At 36.0% G+C, this 19,798-nt stretch overlaps 1 protein-coding gene across 4 annotated transcripts in view; it reads left to right on the top strand.

Annotated features, from left to right (window-relative positions):
• The window catches only part of vps13b (vacuolar protein sorting 13 homolog B), a 389,126-nt gene that overhangs the window by 198,578 nt on the left and 170,750 nt on the right, over window positions 1-19,798 (top strand). For 3 of the 4 annotated variants that reach the window (XM_003226609.4, XM_062980141.1, XM_008119487.3), the window contains exons 25-30: window positions 2,041-2,247; window positions 7,518-7,689; window positions 8,936-9,050; window positions 14,643-14,784; window positions 16,723-17,131; window positions 19,661-19,772. In XM_003226609.4, coding sequence (XP_003226657.2) covers window positions 2,041-2,247; window positions 7,518-7,689; window positions 8,936-9,050; window positions 14,643-14,784; window positions 16,723-17,131; window positions 19,661-19,772 — 1,157 coding nt within the window. Of the gene's footprint in view, window positions 1-2,040; window positions 2,248-7,517; window positions 7,690-8,935; window positions 9,051-14,027; window positions 14,095-14,642; window positions 14,785-16,722; window positions 17,132-19,660; window positions 19,773-19,798 lie in introns of all 4 variants that reach the window. The other variant, XM_008119485.3, reaches the window with a different exon arrangement.

Below are 19,798 nucleotides of genomic sequence, written 5' to 3'. Positions count from 1 at the left end.
GATATAGCCATTATATTGTAGTGAACTCCAAAAATGTCCAAGTTACTGAAATTGAAAAGCAATGCTTTTAAAGTTACTTTACATGTATAGTATATTCTTAGTAAACTGGTACCTATGGGGATTGATAGATACAAGATCAATGAAGTTTCCGGTTGCTTGAGAGTTACTATTTAAAATACATCTCACTAATACTATACACCATATTATACCATACCATAAACTCTGCAATATTAATATTGAAATGCAGTAATTAAAAGCAAATAAAGACAAATGTATCTTAATGTAACATTTCTGCTAAAATTGATTTTATTTTTATTTTTATTTTAAGTATTATTTCTTCCATTTTTTCTGATTGTTTGAGTAACTGAGAGTATACTGTATATGGTACTGCAAGCCAGTTTGAATGTACCTTTAAAATGGAAATATGGAAATATAATGATTAAGCATTCTTCTTTGCTCTCTTAACAGCAAAGAAATATGTTGATTCTTTGCTGTAAATATTAAATTTCAGTATGAAATGTGAACACTGAAATATTGAGGTGAATTCTGCAGATTTGTGGAGCATGTGTCAACAGTGTTAGAGAGAGTGGTGGGAATAGATTACATTTTCATATCCCTAAAATGAAGTCCTGTTTTTTATCAGATCATAACAGACAACATCATTTTTCTGCATTTGTTCTACCCATATTAGAAGTAAACATCATTCTCTGGGTATGTCCTGGGCCTGAAGATTTTTTGTAAAGTTTGAAAATTCCTCTTACCCATGGCAAGCTGGATATGGTATCCAGCTGTATATCTGCTTATGTATTATGTTTGGGAAATATATCAAACTGTAGTTATGCAGTTCCTTGAATAATGCTTGTTTATGAAAACATATATAAGGTATATCTGTATACCGTATGTACATGCTGAAGGGAGACATGGTGGCCATGTATAAATATGTGAGGGGAAGTCATAGAGAAGAGAGATCAGGCTTGTTTTCTGTGTCCTGGAGACTAGGAAAGGAAAGGAGACTCCACCTGAACATTAGAAAGAACTTCCTAACTGTGAGACCTCTTCAACAGTGGAACTCTCTCCCTCGGAGTGTGGTGGAGGCTTCTTCTTTGGAGGCTTTTAAGCAGAGGCTGGATGGCCATCTATCAAGGGTTCTTTAAATGTGATTTTCCTGCTTCTTGGCAGGGGGTTGGGCTGGATGGCTCACAAGATCTTTTTAAACTCTATGATTCTATGTTCTTAAAATTAAGTCAAAGAATGTACATGTTATACAGAACGTTACCTGGATATTCAATGATCCATCCAAAACAATTGCACAGTTGCATATTGGTTGCTGGTTTTCTAGTTCATATATACCATGGAAAAAACGTCCTGCATTGTGCAGAATGGGTTGTTGTTCTGTTTAGAATTTGGAGCTGATGCACTGTTCTCTGAAGGGACAGCTTGAATAGGAGCCCTTGAAATACAGTAGAGTTCCAGTTATTCGACATAAACGGGCAGGCCGAATCTCGGATAACTGGAACTGATAGATAATAGGGAGGCCCTATTATCCCTCTTGGCAAGCCGGTTTAGGGATGCTCCATGCATGTTGCTGCCTAGCAATGCACACGGGGCGCCTTCAAAGGGCCGAGTGCTCGCTGGAGGGATGAGCCTCTTCCCTCTGGCAAGCGCCCGATTTAAGGAAGCCCCGTACGTGTTGCTGCCTAGAAACATGCACTGGGCTTCTCCAAATGGCTGACCTGGCATGTTGGATAATACGGTAGGTCGGATAACCAGAACTCTACTGTATCCAGAAACTGATATAGAGTTTGTTTTTTTAAAAGCTGTATCTTCATGTTTTACCCAATAAGATGCAGTGATTCTGTTTTTTAGACCTATGTCCTGTACGTTGATAATCTTCTTTCATGCAGAATTTTCTTTCATAAAAATTAAAATACTAATGTTATGTGGTAATTTTAAATGGGTGTATTTATAATTTGGAGTTCTTAAGGGAAAATATTGCTATTCAGATGTTTGTTAAAGCTACTGTATTTCTTTCCAATTAAGGTACAATTGCTGTATGAACTAACAGATATAATGAACAAAGTCTGGAATAAGATTCAGAAGAAAGGCATTTTGCACCACTCTCAGGCCTATACAGAATCTGCTTCAGGGCCTGCACCTCCTAGCTCCCCGATTAAAAGCAGTGTTGGGACAGCTCCACTGGATACCAGCACATGTAGTCCATCTGCTGACTTTGGGACAACTACAGAGGTAATTAAAAATTATATTGGCATGTAATAGTGATCTGGGATATAAAGACTGGGCAAGTGACCAAATAGAAATCAAAAGAATAGAAGATACAAGTTAACTAACATGAGTAAAGATTAAACAAGTGCTCTAACAATAAACATGCAGCACACAAACATTTAATGAATCGTGTTTGAAATTAAACTTTGAACACAATGGCTGTGTTCAAACATTATAATAAACAATGGCTTCCAGCTGCCCCTGCCCTCTCTCACTTGGCTATGAGCAGGCACTTGGAAGGTTTTGCTTCCATTTTTGATTACCTGCTGTTTAGCTTTCTGCACAAACTATTAACTACTAGTCCCCAAAGCAGTGCTGTCTAGATAGATTTGATTAAATCTATCATACTTTCCCATCTAGTGTGCTCATGGGCCTTGTTTATGGTTTGGGATAATTGCAAGAGCCAAGTGTTTGTTCTGGTAATAAGGGTTACATACCTACAATATCCAAGACTTGGTTGCACCATTCCAAGAGGCAAAATAAATTCTTTTACACTTTATTTGGCTATGCCTCACAGTTTATTCCAGTGTGGCATTCCAGGGCATGTGATCACCTGCTTTCCTGAGAAGATTTCAGATACTGTGCGCATCCTCCTTTAATCGTTTGTTCTTACCAGGAGGGGGTATATGGGAGTGAATTTTTTCTCAGTTGCCTGTTGGCTCCTTAGGCTCCAAAGGAAAAGAAGAATCCGTTTTGCAACCTCTAGAGATAACCTTTTCAATTATGTTATGTAATTTGACTCCTTACCCAGAAGGTGAGAGCATTCAGTCCGAATTCAGAGTCTGTCCTACATCTCCAAAATGTTTCACATCAAGCAATATAAGCAGACCACCTCAAATTGGTTAGTAGAGTCTTGGTCACAACACTTTCCATCTCCTATCTTTTATTCCATTGTAATGTTTAGTCTTCTAAGACACAGTTGAAGCAGGATTTTATCACATCAGTCCATTGTCTTGTTGCCGTCATGTTTAAGCAAATGGAACCATACCATTATTGGAATACTCTCTTTCACACTTTGGTGCAATTCTGCAATACTAGCACTTAATTGATGCAAATTCCCACAATCAGTATTCCTCACAGCCTTACTTTCTTTCTATGTTTATCCTAATCATTACAGACCTGCATTTTTTTTTTAAAAAATCCTCTATTTTGCAACAGCTGCGCAGTTGCACAGTTTTGGTGTTCTTGCAAGACCTTCCTTTGCCTTGCAATACTGCAGCAGAAGGAATTTGTCACACAAGGAAGAGTGGCAGAGCAACAGTGATATCGGATTCATTAATGGCGTTTTCCTATCAATGAAAGGAGACAATCCAATCACAATTCAATTGCAATGCACCCATGGGATACTCATGATGTTTTATGACAAGCTGTATCAATAGGCACTTTTATGCTGCCGTAATTGCATTTTAGCAGCCTTGTGTAATGAAGGCTTTAGACTCCATCTATGAAAGTTTAGCCTACAAACTTCTTCCTCTTGGTTAGTTTCAAAGGTGCTGGGGAGAAGAGCGACATATAAATTAAAGAAATAAAGAAATATCCCTCTGTATCATAATATTAAGTCTGTGATTCAATTTGTCTGTTAAAAGTATTTTCAAATAGAAAGGTTTCCTTAAACCTTTCCCAAGTTTCTTTTTGGGTTATCTGTTGAAGTGAAACTGTATTTGTTTGCAGTAGCAGAAGGTCTGGTGGTGAGAAGTCCTAAGTTGGTAATTTTTCCCTGTTGAAGTAATTCTTTTCATTAAAACTTTATTATGGCTTAAGCCTAACTTGGGCTTAACCATTTACCAAACATGCATTCAGTTCTAATGAAGAAAGTCACAGAGGGAGGCAGCAGAGCAACAGCAGTACTGGCTCAAATGTAATGCTTGAAATTATTAAAGTAAGGAGTCTTTAAGAAACTAGGTTAACTTACAGACCATAAATCAAAATATCTCAATATAGTTTCTTGAAGATGATTGGGGTTTTTTCTTACTCAGTATTGTAAACAGTAATAGTATAGGTAGGCTCATTAAGTTGAAGAATTTATTTCCTCGGGGTTTATAATATTTTAGTTATGTTACAATTACTGGAATTTGCTATGGTGTAATGTTTCCTGGATATATTTAGATTATTGTTGTATCAAGGGACCACTTTGAAATTTGTTTCTATTTTGTTTATACGTCCCTTACAATTCATGTTTAAAGCCTTGAACACTGTCAAATAAAAATGTGCTGAACCTTATGTATGGGCTTTCCCCCTCTTTAGATATTTTCAGTTAAAATGTCCTACTTCTCTGCTGGGCCAAAATGATTATTTTGAAAGGCTTTCCAGTTCTTTCATATATATTAGGCTTGCTGTAAATGAAGTGGAGGTAGAAGGGATGGTGTGCTATGACCCACTCCAACAATTGTTTGTATTAAACAGCATATGAAGTATTTATTTATACTATGGGCAGATGATTTATACTTCTAAGCTGTGAGTAATTCTTTTCATGCTGACAGGTTGAGAGGGAGTGCTGCACTCTTGTGTGGGTAAAGCAATCAGGATTCACGAATTTTGCAAACTGGGTGGTGGCGAGGATGGAAACATGAGTGAAAGGCTTAAGTATCAGGGCTTAGAAACAGTTAATCATTTTAACCACCCCTGCATTGGAGCACAGGTAGTACAGACTACAACAGACCACTTGTTACCGTTTACTTAAGTACAAACAGTTGAGGAAGTGTTTAGTCCTTGGGGAAGCCGAGTGATTGAACAGAAACACAGAAGTTATTTTGATAAGGCAAAGCAGTAATTTACTCCAAACTCTGATCATCCCTGAGCTTTAGTATGGGCCAAGGATGAAGGCCTTATATGTTTGGTTCCTCCAGATGAATAAAGATAAATTCCCCTAAGAAAAATAAATCCTTCATTTTGGGTCAATTTGCAAGAACTGGCAAAATAATTAAATTGTGTATGTTAGGCTTTGGCATGGAGAGTGGTGGGAAAATAGTTCCACCTTTTAGATTCTGTCATTATTTCTGTGGATTTAGAAAAATTGTAAATTTACATCACTAAACATGATAGAAACCAAATATTAAGCATTATGAGAAACAATTTTTGACAGAGCTTGCTGTTTTGATTAAAACGGTATATTTTTAAATAGTAAAACTTCATTTTTTTAAATAAAAAGGCAATTGAATATTAAATTAGTTTCTTTCCTACCCCAAAATATATTGAATCCTTTGGCACACATCTTTATACTTTTTCTTATAATACTCTAGTAATTTCTTTATTACCTTCAAATCCAAACTGACACAGTTCATGTGAAACAATCATGTAGTAAGGTTTGTGTTTTAAATTCTAATGAAGGAGCAATAGTGTGTATAGAAAAAACATTAAGACCATAAAAAGATTAGAAAACAATACAAATAACAGTTAAAATATGTTATAGCATAAGCACAATTTTACTTGTTGACCAAAAAACTGTTAGTAGAAGAGAAACCAAGACTGAGCCAACTGGGCCTTTTTTGGGAAGGAATGCTAGAGTCTGATCGGAGCCAGCTATTAAAAGTACCGTACTTATTTTCTGCATATTTCAGATGCGCTATAGGACCACTTCTTACAAAGCCAGTGACGGCTACAAATGCAGACAATAGTCTAATTTCATTTTCTGGGAGCGGGGTGTTCAAATTCATCCAAAAATGCAGCAACAGGATAATAGCAACACAGTCTTCTTGATCATGGACATTTGAATTACATTTAATTTTTTCCAGATTGGCTAATTGCCCCCGGTAAAACATTACACTTTAAAAATAAGCTTAAGAATTTTAGCCTCTATTACTTTGAAATAACATTTAAAGTCAATCTACAAAACAGAAGAAGTGAGTAATTGTAAAGTGCTAGAAATTTCACTGTCGGAGGAAGATGAAGTATTGAAAATCATAGATCATAGAGTTGGAAGAGACCTTGTGGGCCATCCAGTCCAACTCCCTGCCAAGAAGCTGGAAAATCGCATTCAAAGCACCCTCGACAGATGGCCACCCAGCCTCTGCTTAAAAGCCTCCAAAGAAGGAGCCTCCACACAGTCCGGGGGAGAGAGTTCCACTCCTGAACAGCTCTCACAGTGAGGAAGTTCTTCCTAATGTTCACGTGGAATAGAAATATTTAAGTGTGTGATTTATGATGATAGATATTATGAAGAGATTCAAGGAATAATAAACAGATTGAAATTATGATATGTTGCATACATTCTCAAAATATTTATTGAAAAAACTCTCTGGTATATAATGTTATTTCCACTCAGGTGTCTCCCCTGCTGCGTCAAAACCGATGACTCCTATTATGCAAGATTGTTTGACCTGTTTGTGAAGATATAGAATTGAAACTGTTCATATGATTTCATAGAGCAAAAAAGCCACACCTTCTTAAGAGAGAAGATTAATCTGTACTTTTGGGAAACATCTGAAAAATGTAGTCATGCCAAGAATTAGTATTGCAATTTTGCCAATCTAAATTGTCGTATCGGTGAGGGAAATTAATATATGATCTGTGTTGGAGAAAATTATTATTATTATGTTTATTTATACCCTGCCTTTTCTCTCCACAAAGAGACTCAAAACATCTTATATCAAAAGCATTTCAGTACAATTTAAAATCTAGTGGGTTGGTTATGTATTTTATGTATTGATGTATATGTATTTGTGTTTTTAAACTTTCATACGCTACTTTGACTCCCACCCATAGAAAAAAATGGCATAGAAATGAATTAATAATAATAATAATAATAATAATAATAATCTACAAATATATAAACATTAAAACAGAATTAAATATCATGGGTATTAAAAATTCAGTTAAAATCAATAAATATGTATTCAAACTAGAAAAATACAGTTAAGATTTGACATGACAGCCATTTCAAGTATTTCACAGGATGGAACAAGCTTGTTTTGTGCATCTTCAGAGACTACAACTTGGAGCCATGGATTCAAAATACTATATAAAAAATGAGATGATTCCTGTTTCTAATTCCCCTACATATCTCATAAATTGTTCTTTATTCATTTTTTCATTCTTAGACATGAGTCTCATCTCCAAGATATATAATTATGCATATTCATGAAAATACAGATAATCTTTTAAAAAAGTAAAATATAAACACTTCCGGTGCCAAACATTTGAGATAAGAGGTGCTCATCAACCTGTAAAAACAGTTAGTTTTTATGTATTTTATTCAAGTAAAGTTGGGTAATTACTTGTGTTTTCCCCTTTGGCAGGGCGAATCTCTACAAGGTGGTGATGATTCTCCATTCTCTGACTCTATTACCTTAGAACAAACAACAAGTAACATTGGTATATCAAGTGGACGTGTTAGTTTATGGATGCAGTGGATGTTGCCAAAACTCACTGTAAAGTTGTTTGCACCAGATCCAGAAAATAAAGGCACAGGTACTGCACGGTGAATATTATTTTTAACAAAGCTAGTAGTTTCACATTTCCAGGTAAATACATTTTATTTAGTATATTAATTCACTAGAATTTCTACTCAGCATTATCCATGATTTGAATGAAACAAATGTTTGCTTGATAGCACCTGCAATCCTTAAAATTTGATTCACACCAAATTCCATGCAAAATGAACCTAGACTAGGCATTTTATGAAAAAGCTGACATTTATTGCTGTGCAAGAAATAGCTCAGAAGGTTTGTAGTATAAGATTCTAATCTGATAAATAAAATAGTTTATGGATAAGATCCAAACTTTAGTCCAGACTTCATTTGGTATCAGTAAATAATGTGACACATTTGTTGACCGTGACCAAGCATTTAAATTAATAAAACATGACATATGGTTAAGCACTTTAAATACAGTATTGATTTATGTATGTATGGAAGTCAAACTTATTAGTGAAGGTTCAGAATATATTCCAGTCATAATTATGAAGAAAGATAGGCACAATCCAATTTCAATATCAAGGTAAGAGCAAGATTAAATCCTTAATTGATTACTTTCTATCACCACCCTACCTGTGATTTACTTTTCTTTGTCTGCACATTAGTACCTTAGTAACAGATGGGCACTGTGCAGGTTCTTTTCGGCACAGGCTTTTTAAATCTTGGTTTGAAGATAGATATAACACCAGTGAGATCAGTAAGCTTTGGCCCCTTCCACACAGTTGTGTAAAATCCACATCAAACTGGATTATATGGCAGTGTGGACTCAGATAACCGCTTTCAAAGCAGATATTGTGGATTATCTGCATTGATATTCTGGGTTATATGGCTGCGTGGAAGGGTCCTTTGAGTGCAAGGAGACTCAATCTAGCCTACTCCTTTGTCTTTTTCCTTTGCCTCCAAATCTGATTACCAATTTGACTGATGGATAGGGTCAAGATTGGTACGTAAAACACCAGATTGTGTGGGAAATTACTGATATCCCTAGGGATTTACATGCTTATCACCTTTGTTGAGCTAGATCAAAAGTGTTCAATGTAAAATGGCAGGGACATTGTCATTCTGAATACAGGTCTCATCTTTTGTGAGATGAGTACTGTTAACTGTTTAAGAAACTATCACCTTTGTTGCAGATAAACTTAAAGGAAAAAATGTGTTTGATAAATCTCTCAAAGAGTTTTTGTCTTTTATGGGTGAAATAATGATTGAAACTCACATCTAATTTTTATTATATGCTGCAGAGATCTGTGTTGTCGGTGAACTGGAAGACCTCAGTGCCTCAGTTGATGTACAAGATGTCTACACTAAAGTCAAGTGTAAAATAGAAAGTTTCAATGTTGACCACTACAGAAACAGGTAACAAACAGATCTGATGTGCATTGTATTTAGGTGAAAGTATTGTACTGTTTCATATAGATAGCACTATTTAACATGAGAGAGATTAATGATTTGAAATGTCCCATAGTTTGCACAAGTACGTATATAAAAAAGTACAATTAATTGTAATAAGTTTATACAAAGTAGAACAAAGAATAAATTAATAGGCTCATGGCCAGTTTTGAATGTCTGATACAGATATTTTCGTTTACAGTTTTTGGATATCACAACTTCAGGTTACCACCTTACCCTTACTCCCATTGTTAGTTTGGAGTGAGCAGCATTGGCCTTCCAGGTTGCAATTCCTTTAATTGCTGGCAGCATATTATCGCAAAGAATTATGGGAGTTTGAGTCAATTCCATGTGAAAGGACACAAAATTTTATGTCACTGTTTCCCACTATTGCTTTAATTATTCTTGCAATCAGTTCATAGCAAAAAACTGTATTTGCTTTCTAGCATTTACAGTGGGGGGGAAAGTATTTAGTCAGATACCAATTGAACAAGTTCTTCCACTTAAAAAGATGAGAGAGGCCTGTAATTGACATTATAGGTAGACCTCAACTATGAGAGACAACATAAGAAAACAACATGAGAAAACACATCCAGAAAATCAGATTGTCTGATTTTTCACGAATTTATTTGCAAATTATGGTAGAAAATAAGTATTTGGTCCATAACAAAAGTTCCCCTCAATACTTTGTTATATATCCTTTATTCGTAATGACAGAGGTCAAACGCTTCCTGTAAGTCCTCACAAGGTTGGCATACACTGTTGCAGTGATGTTTTGGGGCTGTTCCTGGGCAACACAGATTTTCAACTCCCTCCAAAGGTTTTCTATAGGGTTAAGATCTGGAGACTGGCTAGGCCACTCCAGGACCTTGAAATGCTTCTTATGAAGCCACTCCTTCATTGCCCTAGCAGTGTGCTTGGGATCATTGTCATGTGGAAAGACCCAGCCACGTTTCATCTTCAGTGCCCTTTCTGATGGAAGGAGGTTTGCACTGAAAATCTCACGATACATGACCCCATTCATTCTTTCATGTATACGGATCAGTCGCCCTGGTCCCTTTGTCTTTCTGCCAAACAGTTCTACTTTGGTTTCATCTGACCACATGACATTCTCCCAATACTATTCTGGATCATCCAAATGCTCTCTAGCAAATTTCAGTCGGCCCCGGACATGTACTGGCTTAAGCAGGGGACACGTCTGGCACTGCAGGATTTGAGCCCCTGGCGGCATAGTGTGTTACTGAGGGTAGCCTTTGTTACATTGGTCCCAGCTCTCTGCAGGTCATTCACTAACTCCCCCCGTGTGGTTCCGGAATTTTTGTTCACTGTTCTTGTGATCATTTTGACCCCACAGGGTGAGACCTTGTGTGGAGCCCAGATCGAGGGAGATTATCAGTGGTCTTTTCTAATTATTGCTCCCACAGTTGATTTCTTCACACCAAGCGGCTTGCCTATTGCAGATTCAGTCTTCCCAGTCTGGTGCAGGGCTACAATTTTGTTTCTAGTGTCCTTGGACAGCTTTTTGGTCTTCACCATAGTGGAGTGACTGGTTGAGGTTATGGACAGGTGTCTTTTATACTGATAACAAATTCAAATAGGTGCCATTACTACATGTAATGAGTGGAGGACAGAGGAGCCTCTTGAAGAAGTAGTTACAGGTCTGTGAGACCCAGAATTCTTGCTTGTTTGTAGGTGACTAAATACTTATTTTCCACCATAATTTGCAAATAAATTTGTGAAAAATCAGACAATGTGATTTTCTGGATGTGTTTTCTCATGTTGCCTCTCATAGCTGAGGTCTACCTATGATGTCAATTACAGGCCTCTCTCATCTTTTTAAGTGGGAGAACTTGTACAATTGGTATCTGACTAAATACTCCCCCCCCCACTGTATATCAGCTTCTCATGGCAGCATCTATATGATAAGGTAGAAGACACTAAGTGCATCATGCATGAATAACAGGCAAAATTCTTGCTAGTTATGAACTAGAAGACTCAATTTGAAAAGTTTAAAGTTGAGTAGATTGGAAGGGATACCATTTTGCCTCCCCCCAAACGACTGTCCCCTCTGTTTCTCTCCATCTTTCCTTAGAGCGGCTTTACTTTGGGAATCTTTCATTAAGTAATTTTCCTTGTTTTTTCTTTTTATTTATTCTTATCTCTTTTTGATAGTTTTCTTACTACAGTAAAATATATTTTAGTTTATCTCAAGTTTCCCCCATTAATCTGTATTCTTTGGCCTCAACTGCCTTGTCCAAGCTGTATTCCAAGTGTGATTGGAAAGTTTACCTTTCTGACACACACTTTGTGTTTGGAAGAAAGGCATGTTGTAGAGTTGCCAAATGTGTTGAGGATTTACATCTCAGGTCTTTAAGAATTGTGGAAGGAGTCTCTAGCTCCAATGTTTCATTTTTCGCCTTCTACCCTTGCCAAGTCTAAGAAATTTAAATCTGTGTTGGTACTGATGGTTCCCTCAGTGTCCAAGAACACTCCAGTACTATCATGTGCCAAGCATCTGCTAGGGAGTCCACATCCTCTTTGTCAGTCAGACTTGCTACTCTTACACTGGTGAAGTATTCTGTTTCTGTATGAGATAGAAGTCAGACAAGTCTTCCTATTCGAAATCTAGTTGGATAAGGCCGGCTTCTCCTGTGGGTTATTCCAAATCCCATGAGAAGTATGATGCACCTACTGTTATAGAGAAGCCAAGCTCTCCAAAAATCATGTTGTATTAAAAGCATCTTAATAACATTGGTAAAGCAAATTCCCATTTTTGACACATCTGTTTAATCTCCACAAGTTCCTTGGTGCCTGCAACATATGTATTAGTTCATCAGTCAGACCAATCTATTGAGCAACATGTTCCTGTCAGTACCAACTCACATGACCATCGCGTCAAGATTATCAATACAGGGGAGGATTCACCTATTGTCCAGAGAGTTTGATTAGGTTATGAATTAATTAGCCTGTTCCTGAAGGCTTGTATATGTGTCCATGGAGAGCTATGGCTTCATCGGCATCTCTGCTACCTGGAATATTATCTGACCTGTGCAAAGCTGCTATGTAGTCACAGTAATCCACATTCATTTACCACTATAGACCAGATGCTGGTTTTGGTCATGACATCCTCTCTGCTGTTCTTCAGTGACGGGAGGTGACAAAAAGAGGTATCCTTACTAATCTACTCAGCTCTAGACCTTTCTGGATGAAATCTGCACAGGCATAAACCTCATTTGTGTGAGAGCACAGATGACCACTTGGAAGAACGCCAGTTACAAGAAAACAACATTTTTTCAAAAAAAAATCCTTGAATATGATTATATTTAATTTTTCAGAGATCTTGAATAAAACTCCTAGGTTCAGTAAAAATATGCAAAACATATCCATATTCCATACTATACTATCTGCCTTATTTGTCAATATTACAAAATGTCACATTAATTTTTTTCATCAGCTATCATGTTTAGGTCACTGTGTCATCATAGCAGCTCATCTACCATCTGTGAAGAGTAAGGATGGGATTACAAAGTAATACTATTTTGCTCAGGTTTTACATTTTCACTTTTCCTCACTCACTTCCTGCACCTCCACCCCTAATTGACTTTCTGGCAAGATCCTACATCAAGAAATCCGCTCAAAGGATATAATTATCTTTCCCACTGCTACATCTCCCACTGCTAACCTTCAAACCTATGTTTTAAACTATACAGCCACCCATTTTTAAGGTACTGAGGAGGGGGATGGTGAGCAATGACAGGCCCAGCCTTCTTCCACTAGTGGAAGATGCTGCCAACAAGCAGTGAAAGGGGTTTTGTTGCAGTTGATCTTACATTGCACCCCACTTCCAGGAGAGGGATGGACACACCATCATTCACTGCCATTCTTCAACACCTTAGGAGTTCCTCTGTTAGGCTTAAAAGTAGGTTTTGTGGTGCACTTTGAGTAGTTGGAATGGTGCAGTGACCATAAAGGTGAATTAGTGTAATTATGACATATGCTGGCCTACAAGAGCATAATTACTGAAATGAATTCTGGCGATCTTTTAAAATTTCATTTTGAACAAGTTCTGATGTTGAATATGTCTATAGAATTATTCCAGGACTACTTAATGGGTTCCTGCTCTTAAAGCAATGCATGTCTTAGATCTACCGTGTTTCCCCGAAAATAAGACAGTGTCTTATATTAATTTTTGCTCCCAAAGATGCTCTAGGTCTTATTTTCAGGGGATGTCTTATTTTTCCATGAAGAAGAATTCACATTTATTGTTGAATGAAAAAATGAACATTTATTATATACTGTACAGTAGTTGCCATCATAAACCAGCATAACCAGACAAACTGTGAATCCTATCAAGAATGTCTTGTTACTACCAATATTTCCATGTACAACAATCTATGGTACATACATTTACCGATTCTGCATGCTCTGGTGTTCTGTTCGGCGGGCATGCTTCCAAACAAAAACTTTTCTAGGTCTTACTTTCGGGGGAGGCCTTATATTTAGCAATTCAGCAAAACCTCTACTAGGTCTTATTTTCTGGGGATGTCTTATTTTAGGGGAAACAGGGTATAGTTCTTCTTCTACCTGGTTTTTTCCTTCAGAGAATGTCATAGCACATTGAATATATTAATAATACTTAGTAAAATATTTGCAGTAGTCTAACTACTAATATAATCCCCTTGCATACAAATTAAGAACAGATATTCTATTTCTGTACAGTCGACTGAATTCCAATTAAGAAAGTGTTGTGTTATTTCTTTGATTGAAACAAATCTTACAAAATAAAGTAGTGTATCTCTATATATTAGGTGCCATTATGTTTGCAAATTAGAATGCAAATTCTGTGCATTTTAAAATACTCAAAATTTAGTTTTCATGTGCTTGAAATGTATGGAATCCTGAGCAACTACAGAGAACAGATAAGGTGAACATTGTATTTTCCAGACCAGGAGAAGGCTGGGAATCTGGATTTTTTGAAGGCGTGTTTCTGCAATGCAAAGAAAAGCTTGTGGTGAGATTTCTGTAGTGGAATAAGACATTTAACCAAATAACTTTCCTAAAATCCTAAACATTGCAATTAGTTCTCATAGAATGGAGAAGGATCGCAAGAATTATGCTATAAATCACCATGATTTTTTAATAGGTGAATTTGTTTCTGTGGAGGATGAGGGGGGTTTGCTACAATGTTATAGTGTGTAGTTTTTAAATTCCTTAATTCTTGCAGTCAACCTCCTTCCATTCTAATTGTTTTATAATTAAAACAAATCAAGTTATGCACATGTTTCACATGGACAGCATTGCTCCACTTTAATCTATGATCTTTTAAAAAATTCTGCTGAGTTGCGGCTTCAAAATAATAAAACTGGGAAATATTTTGGAGTTCACGATTTTCCTTTCTGAATCATTTGAATTGTGATATTTGAGATGAAGGACATGCAGGTCTGTTGCACTCTGAAACTGGTTGTGGCAGAAACCAACTGATTTTTTAAAAAATGTTTGATTTTTTCCCTCTTATGGCTTGTATTTTTTCTTTGCTTTTTTTGCCTGTGCCACTTCAAGCTTTGGGGAAGACTCTTGGTCTCTGGGGAAATGTGGAGGTGTCTTCCTTTCCTGTACTGACAAGCTGAACAGACGTACCTTGTTGGTTCGACCCGTCAGCAAGCAGGACCCTTTCAGTAACTTCTCTGGCTTCTTTCCTTCTGTAAGAAATCAATGCAATATGTTTATTACAGAACTTCCATTAGCAAATAATATTGAAGTTTGATGATGCCTGTGTTCATACAAAAGCCTTATATATTCCATTTCCCAGTGGTTTCTGAAAATAACAATTTAAAAGTATGGGTCAGAGTAGCAGTGGAAGAGTATTTACCTGGTTATTTGTGTTCAGAATATTATCTTTCAAAACTAGAAGGAAATATTTGAATATTTAAAACTAATCATATATGGAAAAATATTTGAGGGCTACAGAAGTTTCAATTGTACAAGCTGGCAGTTAAGAGCAGGGAGAAGAAATGTGCAGCCATCCAAATGTTACTGAACTACAACTTCTATCATTCATTACCATCATCTCTACTGGGTAAAGCTTATAGGTGTGGCAGCCAAAAATACCTGGCAACTGCCAGCTTTCTATTGCTCAGTTGCCATATGCCCCTTTTAATATTCAACAATTTTACCACTGATATAGCTGCTGAAAGCCTACTAAAATATTTAGAATTAGTAGGTTGGGGTTTTGTAATTATAACATCAAACATATTGTTGAAATTCAAGAACTTTAACAGGGCCATGGTAACCTTTATTAGGACTAACTGAAGTGACACAGTATAGTGAACATGTTTTCAGTGCTCCAGACATTTTCTCCAGGCTTGGCAGCATGATGTGTGTGACCACTTAAAACTAATCTCCAGCTTTGCTAGTATGAAAACTACAAACCCCATAAAAGAGATAAGAAAAGAGATAGAAAAGATAAAACTTGTCTTATGACGATACATAAACATATATATGAATCCACATTAGTACACATTGAAGGACCCACTATGTTCTCATCCTTCAGTGCCCCCTGAAATATGATTTATGGGTAGCAAAGACTAATCTTATGAAGTCCTTGCATATGTACTTCATCTGTTACAGATGTCAGATTTTTTCCTTCCAGCATCTTAGTAATTTTTTTCTCTTTCCTAATTTTTTTAAAAAACTCTCTCATGCTTCATAATACTGACCTTATTAGTTTTTTGTGTTTTTTCTAATCAAGAAAACTGTATTTTGCTTTGTAGATATCTAAAAAGGCCCATATCTCAGATTTGAACATATAATTTATGTTTTGAGGCTTAAGATAGATGTCATATCACTTACAATTATTGCTGTTTAAAAACATTCATTTATTTCCTAGAGAAATCTCAACTTGGTGAGAGTATCTAGTTTTAACACCTTACTTTGTTGAGGTAGAGAGAAAGTAAAAGTTGTATCTGGTTATGTAATGTTTATTGAAGTGATGCATATCACTGGCCACCTAATTAAAATCCACTTTCAATCAGCAAAATATAAAGTGGTCAATAAATGCTACATTCATATAAGCATAGTGTAGACTTGCAGAAGAGTAAGAGCCAGAGATTCAGTTGAGGAGGGTTTGAATGGAAAATATTGAATGAACTGATCCAGTAGTTGTTAAGGAACTCAACCAGGTAAGTTTAATATTTTAATGTTACTGGAAGTTCTGTTCCATTTGATTTATTTTGCAGTCAGAAGCATAAAAGATTATTGCTGATACTTATCAAATTATTTCATTCTAACCCAAATTAAGCTAATATACTAATGTTACAACTTACCATAGTCTTATAGATTTCGACTTTCAGAATTTAAAAAACAATAGTTATATTTACATAAGAATTTCATTCAGAATATAAATTAATTAATCAGTGATGTGTTCATGTTAAAGAAGAATGCAGTGACTTATTAAATACTGGCTACTTAATTCTGTAAGGAGCCATGGTGTTTATCATTTCACACAAACTTACCAAAGATTTTTCTGATCTCCAGTAAAGATGGAGGGAGGAATATTGATTAAATAATTAATTGATAAGTGTTCATAATATTATAAGCATTTGGGATACTCATTTCTGGCCATATTTATTTCTTTGCATAGGCTACTGCAAAACTTTTGGATGGTTCTCACCAACAGCATGGGTTCCTCTCACTGACTTACACAAAAGCAGTTACTAAAAATGTCCGTCACAAATTGATTTCAAGAAATGAAAGAAGAACTTTGCACAAATTATCAGAAAGTTTCACTGATGGTTCTCCTCACTTCCTTCATGAGATTCTTCTTTCAGCTCAGGCATTTGATGTGGTGCTTTGCTTTCCTTTTCTCAATGCAATTGCAAGTATTTTTCAAGCAAAACGTCCACAAAGTCAAAAAGAGAAAAGAAAATCACCGGGACAGCCCTTGAGGACACACATTCTCACATCTCGCAACTTGCCACTTATTTATATCAATACTGGAGTAATAAGAATATTTTTCCCCAAGATGGACGAAAGGCAACAGAATGTAGAAGGTACAATTTTATCATGATAATGACAGAATTCTTGAGTAAGTAAAAAGTTTTATTATGCCAAAGTACAGGGTATCCTAAGTTGCCATTATTCCATCTTTGTTTTGTCCATTAATCATTTTGCTTTTTGTTGAATTGTGTACTGCAGGAATTGATGTTTTGGATATCCCTTTTTTAAGATTTTCAAGATAGTTTAATGAATTTTTAGTATCCCATTAATTTGAATGTTAAGACTGTTCACTGGAAGTCATTTTATTATTGCTTTGTAAGAAAGATTAAAGTGCTTGTACACCTTTGGTGGTGTGCTCCTTAGAGTTGCATTTATTCAGTAAACTTGGTTTAAAAGTCTACATATAAATGAGAGTCAATATCAGGTTTCCAGTGTGGATGATTTGGTGTCAAAACTCCTTTGAAATCACTTAAATAATAAAATGCATAAAAACATCCACAAAAACAATAGGAGTTAAGTGACCATTAGCAAGAAGCTGAATTTGATGATTTAGAAATGTTACCTATAAATATCTTGTATGTTTTTAATAAAAATAACTGCCTTTGAGGCTGGCTTTAACATTTCTCCCAGTATAATGCATATAAGCATCCAGAAGTTAAAATGAACAGTAGCCAAAAGCTGGGTTTGATGATTTAGAAATGTTCCATTTGAATACCTTATACATTTAAAAAAACCCCACTGCGTTTGAGTTTGTCTGTAACATCTTTCCCAGCATAATGTATATAAGCACACAAAAGCACCAGGGTTTATTTGAGCATTTGCAAGAAGCTAGGTTTGATGATTTAGAAATGTTAACTATGAATACACTGTTTTTAAACACTGATTTCAAAACTGGCTTAAACATCTACCACAGTATTTGCAGCTGAAAGAAGGCTTGGCCTAAATTCAACTATTACTCCTAACTAAAGTATGATAATTGACTCAATGAAATTTACATGAACATTTATGAAATTGCCATTGGGTCTGACAGCTAAATTTAAATAACTATGCATATATTGCTAAGTTGAAAATGCTTGTTCTCTTCCCTTTGTGTATACATTACTCTGTTGAGCCAAATCATTCTTATTTGACCCAAATAAAAGATAAGATTCTTCTTTATGCTTAGTGCATTCTGTAACTATTTTATGGAATTATTTGTATCCCATTAAAGCTGTGTGTCTAGGTCATTGATCATGACCTCAATTTAGTAGTTAGATTCATCCAAGATGGGACTCTGTGGTGTGGAAAAGCTGGTTTACACACACACACACACACACACACACTTTCTCTTACATGATTCTTCTGAGCTGAATGTGAAGTTTGTTTGCTCTTTCCACATCAAGCAGTGTGTTATTTAGCAAAGTACTTAGCACTCACCACATTCTTAGCATCTGTAGCTAAAAGCTTAGCTTTCAAAACAATTGTCTGGGAAATCTCACTGGGTGGCCACAGATGGAAAAGGGGAATGGGAAGCTTAAGTACATCCTCAAAGCATTGTAGAGAACACTAGGCCTGCCTGTATGTATATATCAGATGTCGTTGTCATCTTCTAAAATATAATGAAATCCTTCATGGGGCTAAACAAATGTTAAAGAATATAGAATACCAATTTCATTTCTGCACAGAGTGCTCACTTCTTGATTTCTATGTGATATATCAAACAGTAGAAAGATAGGGAAACATTAGTACCCATGGACACACATGGACATACTAAAATTGCTTTCCATTCAATGAAACATATTGGGTTCAATGGCGGAGCTGCCATCAATTTTGGGGACTCCAATCTAGAAGAGAGATCTGCTTCAGAAAGGAGGCCATTTTCATTTTACTGGCACTGTCCCACTATTTGATAGTCTCTGAATTATTTGTTCAGATGTGAAAGTGACTATGGAGGGGAAAGGGAATCAGCAGAAATTGCTATCTATCCAGCATGGATGGGACTATCAAAAGAATGGAATTCCATTAAGGAGATGCTTTCACCATTTGAGCATTAATTAGGATTCAGGTTACTGTTAAACCTTCCCTTTTGGTGTTAATACAGGGGTACTGTATTATCTGTCACACTACGAGAATATCATAAAATGTCAGACTTGATAGCCTAAGTAGTGTGATAAGTTTCAATATTTATCTCTTTGTGTCACAAATAATTATGCAGCATGACAAAATCAGCATGCTATTATTTTCGCAAGGAAAGATTATTAAGAAATGTAGAGTGTTAACCAACTAAATACACCTACACATAGTATCTCTCTCTCTTTCTCTCTCTCTCTGCATAATAAGAAAAACACTCCTTGATGTCTTCTTCTATATTCAGGGGCTGCTAACTTACTCAGTGATGGCTACAGTAATTGTTTGTGAATATGGGTTAGATGCCATCTTCAGATAGTATTACTTCACTTTTATCACTTGAATAAATCTAGTTGCTCTGGTCAGAGGTCATCTCACTGATGTCTAAGCATTTGAAATTGCCAGGTAGCATGTCTGTCTTTGTACATGTGCATAAATATAATCCAGATATTTGTTCTCTTTCATTTCAATTGCAGATAGTAAGACAGACAAGGAAGATACTTTGGTACTTAAAATTGGTTCTGTATCGATGGCGCCTCAGGCTGACAATCCCCTGAGTAGAGTTGTGTTGAGGAAAGACATTTATCAGTAAGTATTTTTTTAAAAGAAGTCTT

The sequence above is a fragment of the Anolis carolinensis genome, chromosome 4, assembly GCF_035594765.1.
Source record: "Anolis carolinensis isolate JA03-04 chromosome 4, rAnoCar3.1.pri, whole genome shotgun sequence".
Taxonomy (NCBI): domain Eukaryota; kingdom Metazoa; phylum Chordata; class Lepidosauria; order Squamata; family Dactyloidae; genus Anolis; species Anolis carolinensis.
The sequence above is the reverse complement of the archived record's forward strand: the minus strand, read 5'-3'. Positions and strand labels throughout refer to the sequence as shown.